This window comes from Macadamia integrifolia, chromosome 10 (assembly GCF_013358625.1).
Source record: "Macadamia integrifolia cultivar HAES 741 chromosome 10, SCU_Mint_v3, whole genome shotgun sequence".
Classification (NCBI taxonomy): domain Eukaryota; kingdom Viridiplantae; phylum Streptophyta; class Magnoliopsida; order Proteales; family Proteaceae; genus Macadamia; species Macadamia integrifolia.
In genome coordinates this window covers 22,997,011-23,003,483 of record NC_056566.1, presented here as the reverse complement: position 1 = coordinate 23,003,483, position 6,473 = coordinate 22,997,011, and the positions used below count along the sequence as shown (strand labels likewise).

The 6,473-nt window shown below is 38.0% G+C and overlaps 2 protein-coding genes across 2 annotated transcripts; both read right to left on the bottom strand.

Moving 5' to 3' along the window:
- Window positions 1–1,634: 1,634 nt before the first annotated feature.
- LOC122090762 (pleckstrin homology domain-containing protein 1-like) lies at window positions 1,635–2,439 on the bottom strand. The gene has a single exon (XM_042660476.1). The coding sequence runs from the start codon at window positions 2,323–2,325 to the stop codon at window positions 1,894–1,896; it is 432 nt and encodes a 143-aa protein (XP_042516410.1). The 5' UTR covers window positions 2,326–2,439; the 3' UTR covers window positions 1,635–1,893.
- Window positions 2,440–3,318: 879 nt separating this feature from the next.
- Window positions 3,319–6,336, bottom strand: LOC122090760 (anthranilate synthase alpha subunit 1, chloroplastic-like). Its single transcript, XM_042660474.1, has 5 exons — window positions 6,210–6,336; window positions 5,880–6,032; window positions 4,950–5,030; window positions 4,513–4,599; window positions 3,319–3,943 (listed from the first exon to the last, which is right to left on the bottom strand). The coding sequence occupies exons 2-5, from the start codon at window positions 5,913–5,915 to the stop codon at window positions 3,620–3,622; spliced, it is 528 nt and encodes a 175-aa protein (XP_042516408.1). The 5' UTR covers window positions 5,916–6,032; window positions 6,210–6,336; the 3' UTR covers window positions 3,319–3,619.
- Between the last annotated feature and the right edge of the window lie 137 nt (window positions 6,337–6,473).

Genomic DNA, 6,473 nt, shown 5'->3' with positions numbered 1-6,473 from the left:
GGGAGGGGGAGGGGTGTGGGGGAAGGATAGGGGAATGTATATGGACCAAATATGCTAATGTATAGATAAATTGTACTGTTCTTGCCTTTTTGGGAGGGGGAGGAAGAGTTGGGAAATCAGAAGCAAAATTCCCTGAACAGAAAGAGGAGATAGTGGATTTTCAATATTCTACAGAATAAAATGTTTAACCAAGAATCCAGGTATTCTACAGAAATTTCTACTGAGTTTAAAAAAAAAAAGGGTGCAGTTCTTTGAAGACTTGAATTCCAACTGGAATATGTCACTGGCATGTCCATATCTTATTCAAGTATTCAACTTCAAGAAAAAAAGCAGGAACAATAAACAGGTAAGGTGTTCCATTGTTTCTCCATTTGGTAATTAAGAAAATATGCCTGCTGGGTTAGTTAATCAAATTTAAGAATGAAGGAAAGATATCATTAGAGAGACATATTTTTTTCTTTCTAATGAATACCCCTGGAAGATATACCTTAAGACAAGTAAATCCCAAGTGAAACTTCTCAGGATTTTTTATCCCCCAACCTCAAGACATGTAAACCCAACAAGTGAGACTCCTTAGATATTTTATCCCAACCTCAAGACATGTAAAGTGTAAACCCAACAAGTGAAACTTCCCAGATATTTTATCCCAAAGGGACATTCCTGAACTTTATAATGTCAAAGCATCCTTAAAGTAACTCAATGCTTACCCAAAATTCGAATCAGAGAAAAGCAACCAAATTCCATGATTAAAGAGAAAAAGGGAAAATCAAAATCTTTAAAATACACTACCTTGAAATTATGAACCACTATTCAGCCATAAAAAAAAACCTGCTAGCCATGTTCAGATAAATTTTAGCCCTATAGCAACAATCTCAATAGCAAGCCCTGCCCAAAAGTTAAACCAAGTACCAGACCCTAGCCAAAAATTAACTGATCAAAAGAAACTTCAATTACCCAGCCAATGATCTAACATTTCTTTCCTTGCTCATATTTCTTAAGGAAGAGAGCTGCAGATATATGTTTGTATGTTACTATGTTATAGAAGTGAAACTAGTAAGATAGAAGTAGTTTTCTACATCTACTCTACCAAAAACATAGCTGGTCTGAGGAAGTATATCAAGGACAATTTAGCAATATATACTACAGAAAAATAGAATTTCATGAAATTCATGCTCACCAAAGCCCTATATGCTCAAACAAGCAAAGGTTGGCATATATTATGTTTATCTCCACTAAAGAAACAAAGACAAGAAATAAGACGTGGTAATGGAAGGAGAGGACTTGCAGTCTCATCTGTAAAACAGAGAACCTCAAAGTCTCTTCGGAGATACCAAATGAGATTAGATTGGAAAACTAACTATTCGATCAAAGTAAAATGGAAAAAAAAAAAGTGCAAAGAAATCCAGTAAAAGAGCAGAAAAAATAGATATTGTTTGATTTATTGAATGAACTCATCCACAAATGAGATAGAGAATTCAACCCTAAAATTTCCCCAGGTAAACATCACATCTTAAGGTGATTTTTTCGGATTTGCATGATTCAGGTTAAAGTTCAAACCTAGCAATCAATCTTGATCCCCAACACAAAGACACCAAAATTAAACCAAGATACATTCGAGATCCGACCAGAAGAACTGAAGAACAAGAAAAATAAAGCTTAGTTTCTGTACATCGGAAATTCGAAATTAACAATTCATCCTCTTACAGCAATTAAAACACGAAAAAAAAAAAGGTTCAAGATTAAATATACAAATAATAGCAAAAGTTCGAATGAACATTACGAGACATGATCAGGAACAAGATGAAGGCGCACCTATAGTGTACAAAACCATCAAACACAGACGAAAATGATGATCTTTTATTTAATAATTAATTTTTTTTTGGATGATTATCCTCACCGCTTGCTATCGTAATCGACGACTTCATTATCGGTAACAGATCTGGAGTGCTGAACGATAGAACGTCCAATAGAGTTGATCCATTCCTCCTTCTCCTTCTCAGAATCAGCAATAAAGTACATAGTTTCTCGACTGGTGGAAAGCTCGAAAGCGAACTTCTTATTGAGGACATCTTCGGCGCCCTTGACAGTGAGGCAATTGCTTACAGGGATGACACCACGAGGCTTGGAAGCACGAGTAACGTAAGAGTCTTTGAACCAGAAGAGCTTACCTTGCTTCAATACGAACCAACGTCGACGCCATGTCTTAATGTACTCTCCCTGCTTCGTAAGCCATCCGGTGCGCTCTGGTTCTGACCAGAATTCGACACCACCGTAGTCCTCCACCGTCTGCCCTGCACCTATCGCGGCTCGCCAAAGACTCGCCATCGCTAGTTTGTTCGTTCTGCGTGAACCGTGAGAGGAAGCAAGAACAGAGAAAGCGCGAGCAAGTGTGTGTGTGTGTGAGAGAGAGAGAGAGAGAGAGGAGAGAGAGAGGTTTTTGTTCGGTGATAAACTCTGTTATTTTTGTCTTCACTTGAGTTGGCGCTCTTGGGAAGGAATCGGATGGATCGAATCAAGTGATTCGGATCGGAATTGACTATTGACTGATTAGTCTGATATCATGTTTCGGAACAGCCGATTCTAGGGTTTTCGTTGGTAGCGGTTCATGATTCAGATTGGAATGACAAAGACCGATTTGACCCTGGATTCTGATCACATGGTCACATAACCAATGGAGAGAAGATTCTCTCTTCTCAGTGGGTGAAGGAAAATTTAAATCAAACGTAGAGGTTTACAAAAAAGAAAAAGTGTCAATGTAAACCTCATGAGCGCCATGGAAATCTTTTCCATGATCACAATATTACATATAGACTATAGAGTTTTTGCTGTTATGATTTTTTTTTTAATAGAATTTTTGCCGTTATGATTAGACTCCTAGTTAACTCCTAGCTTATATTTGAAGATCCAAAATACCCTTTCTTAGTTCAATCAGAAGATCAACCCGTCAATTGAGATATTTTTTTGTTTTACTGTGAGTGAAGGAAAACTTGGTCCTTCTCTTAATATGGATTCTTCTTAAGGGAAAAAGTTTTTCCTTTTTTACTTAATCTTTTCACTCACCCCTATGATTTTATCAAAACTCATAAGTGAAGAGATTCTCACTTCACCATGATGAATGAAAACCATGTCCCTTGTATCAACAAACAATTGCACTTAGAATGTAGAATTGAACTTTCTTGGTTGTTATAGATCACCACTTCGACAATAAAAAAAAATGCAACCCCCCCCCCCCCCCAAAACAAACTTCCTAACAAAGGCATGCAACTTTATTTCTAACCCAATGGATCAAAACACATATTATTATTTTCAGATACATCATATTTTCAATTGTATCATGCTTAATTTCTTGAAATTAGATTAATTTAACTTTTGCCTTTCAATGTGATTATTGTCTTTGTTATACAACTAATTCCATAGGAAAATACAACACACACACTAGAGAATCATCTCTCACAAGCTAGCCACCTGCAAATACAGTTCACCTTTGTTCCTAAAAACATAATCCATCATTATGAAAGAACAAGAGAAAATCATAGCGCTCTATAGATTTGAATTCCTTTCCTGCAGCGATCCTTGGAAAAAGTGGACCTCCTCACCTCCCAATCTAACCCCTTCAACTTCATTTATCAACAAATGTTGACTCTGCCAGGTCAATGGCACGGGCAAGACCAGCCGCTTTGTTCTCACATTCTCTCTGTTCATCCTCAGGAACACTGTCAGCTACAATCCCAGCCCCGGTTTGAAGGTGAGCAACCCATTCCCGGCGTTTGTTTGCGTCCTTGTAAGAGTACATTGTGTCATATCGGGTTGCAGTTGGGAAAACGATGGTCCTCAGAGCAAGGGCAATGTCCATATCTCCAGTAAAGGAAACGCCTCCAAAACCACCACTATATGGCCCACGCCTAGTGACTTCCAGCTGATCTATCAACTCCATGGCCTTCACCTTTTGTTACAATGCACACAATGTAAAATATTGTTATTCGAACAACTATCTTTGTACTCTCTAATCGAAGGTAATAGTAAATCAATATGAATACAAGTGAATGCCAAAGACTCTCTCTGGACTACAAAAACAACAATTCATCACCCGCATTTGAGACAAGAGGTTAGGTGGAGTCATGAAAGTTTCATGCCTTCATAGGTTATGATTCTTCAAAAGTGGATTAACCGAGGAAATTAATAAGTCAACCAAGCCTACCCATACAGCTAAATCACAATTGAAATCTATAGATGAATCCCACCAAGGAAATCTCCTACTGAGAATATCTTCGGAAGACCACACAATCCATGCACCATTTTTAAAGGAAATCACCATGCCTTTTCCCACAGGGGGGTTGGTTGTGAGTGAAAAGAAGACATTGCCCAAAATCCAGAAAGACAAAGGAATGGAAGATTAATTCCCACCCAATCCCCACCCCCAAATGGAGTTATACAACTTAGCAAGTCCAATGACCTATGAGAGTTTCTGAGTATTATTACATCCTAGACCATAAGTCAATTATAAATGAATACCTTTGGTGCTCCACTAACTGTTCCAACAGGCAATGCTGCACGCAGTGCATCCCAGCAAGTGAGATCATCGAGTAATTCACCTGTAACCTGAAAAGGAGCCACCAGTTTTCCATTAAAAGCTTTGAGCAGATGTGTAGTAAACCAAACTTCGACTGCAAATAAAACCTCAAATAGAACGGACTAAGGTAAACCAATAAAACTTCAGAGTTCAAAATAGAACTGACTTAGGCAAGTAAGCCTAGAAAGGAAAACAACTGATTCTCAAGAAACAATATTCAGAGCTTATATCCTCAAGTACCATTAAAGGTTGTAAATGACTAAAACATGCCAAAGAGTATGCGTTGAGGTCTCATGCAGCTGATGCAGTACATTGATTTTCACGTAGGTAATACATCTCACAAAGAACTAGAACAGACACTGCAGGCAGAGTTCCTCACCGTGGAGCTAATGTGCATAACATGAGAGTACCGCTCAACATTCATAAGCTTCTCCACCTTAACAGAACCAGCTTTGGAGACCTGTGGTGAAAATATCTATTAGACACAAATCATTGTATCTCCAATAATTTATATGAGAAGGTGTTCAATTCTGAGAACCAAAAGATGAATATGGGGTGTTTAACCATCTGGGCTAATTGATTCAAAAATTCTTATTGAGTTGCCAAAATCAATTTCCTCCCTCATTTCCAATGGTGTAATATAACAGAGTCATGATCTAGCTTAATCATACTTTCTGGATCATTTTAATCACATAGTGCGATGAGTTCAAACTAATTATTTTGATTTTTCAATTTTTCTTTGTAACTAGTCTTAAAAATAAAGATCATGATATTCTTGAGCAATCCATTGCCCTTGCCCTTGCCCTTGCCCTTGCCCTTGCCCTTGACCTTGACCTTGACCTTTCCCTCACCTGCTACTTCAATCAATACCTTCATGAATCATGTGCAAGTACTGACAAATGTAACATCAAAGCCATGTTTGAGAGCAGTTCTACTCAATTCCTAGTCCTTAACTGGTTGGAGGACATACAGTTTCAGAAAATTTAACAATGTAGAGGAGGAGAGAAGAAATTGAAAATTTTGAGATAACCTTGACCCAAATACTCGCAGACAACTACCTCAATCGTGAAAACATGGATATGTTATTAAGATAATTTGAAATGTAAAGGCCTAAAATGGTTGATCCTGCAGCACAGATACATCTCCTCCCCACCAAGGTCCTCCCCCCACCTAAAAAAAAAAGGGTCTACCCACCTAAGGTGACAAAGAAAGAAAAAAAATAATATAGGCATTTGCAAAGTATATAGTCAAAGGAAAAAATTTCTAAACCTATACAATTGTTTCATATCAATGGAAAATAAGGACAAACCTTTCCAACATCATTCCGTCCCAAATCAACTAGCATAATGTGCTCTGCACATTGCTTTTCATCATTTAGCAGTTCCTTTTCCAAAATCTCATCCTCCTTGTCTGTCTTACCTCTTCTAACAGTCCCAGCAAGCGGTCGGTTAATAATATTTCCCTGTTAATCAGAACAAACTCATTGGTTATGTTGAGGAAGAGATTGGCACCATAAAAATGTAAACCCTCCATGAAAAAAGACCAAACATTGAAAAGAGAAACAAAAATAATATAATATCCTCAAACCAATATAAGAAATTAAAAAGCAAGATGAATTCAACTTATGGAAGATCGATACCCTTAATAAAAGGTGTACCCAGTGTACGAGGCTCCTGCCACTGGAGTCTGGGGAGGGTCAAAATGCAAGCAGCCTTACCCCCAACTTCGCGGAGAGGCTGTTTCCTGACTCAAAACCTCGACCGTTAGGTCACAATGGAGCAACCTTATTGAAAAATCTTAATATGGAACTAAATCAAAACAAGCTTCTACAAAAATTTTCTCAAGAACAGCATAGCCATCCCCTCAGTGCATGGGAAAAATTTTCCGAGGCGAAGGGTACTCA

Coding starts and splice junctions, on each gene's coding strand:
- LOC122090762 (XM_042660476.1), bottom strand. CDS start 2,325: ATGGCGAGTCTTTGGCGAGCCGCGATAGGTGCAGGGCAGACGGTGGAG.
- LOC122090760 (XM_042660474.1), bottom strand. CDS start 5,915: ATGCTAGTTGATTTGGGACGGAATGATGTTGGAAAG. Junction 5,031..5,879: donor GACGGAATGATGTTGGAAAG/GTTTGTCCTTAT, acceptor TTTTCACCACAG/GTCTCCAAAGCTGGTTCTGT. Junction 3,944..4,512: donor CAGTTAGTGGAGCACCAAAG/GTATTCATTTAT, acceptor TTGTAACAAAAG/GTGAAGGCCATGGAGTTGAT.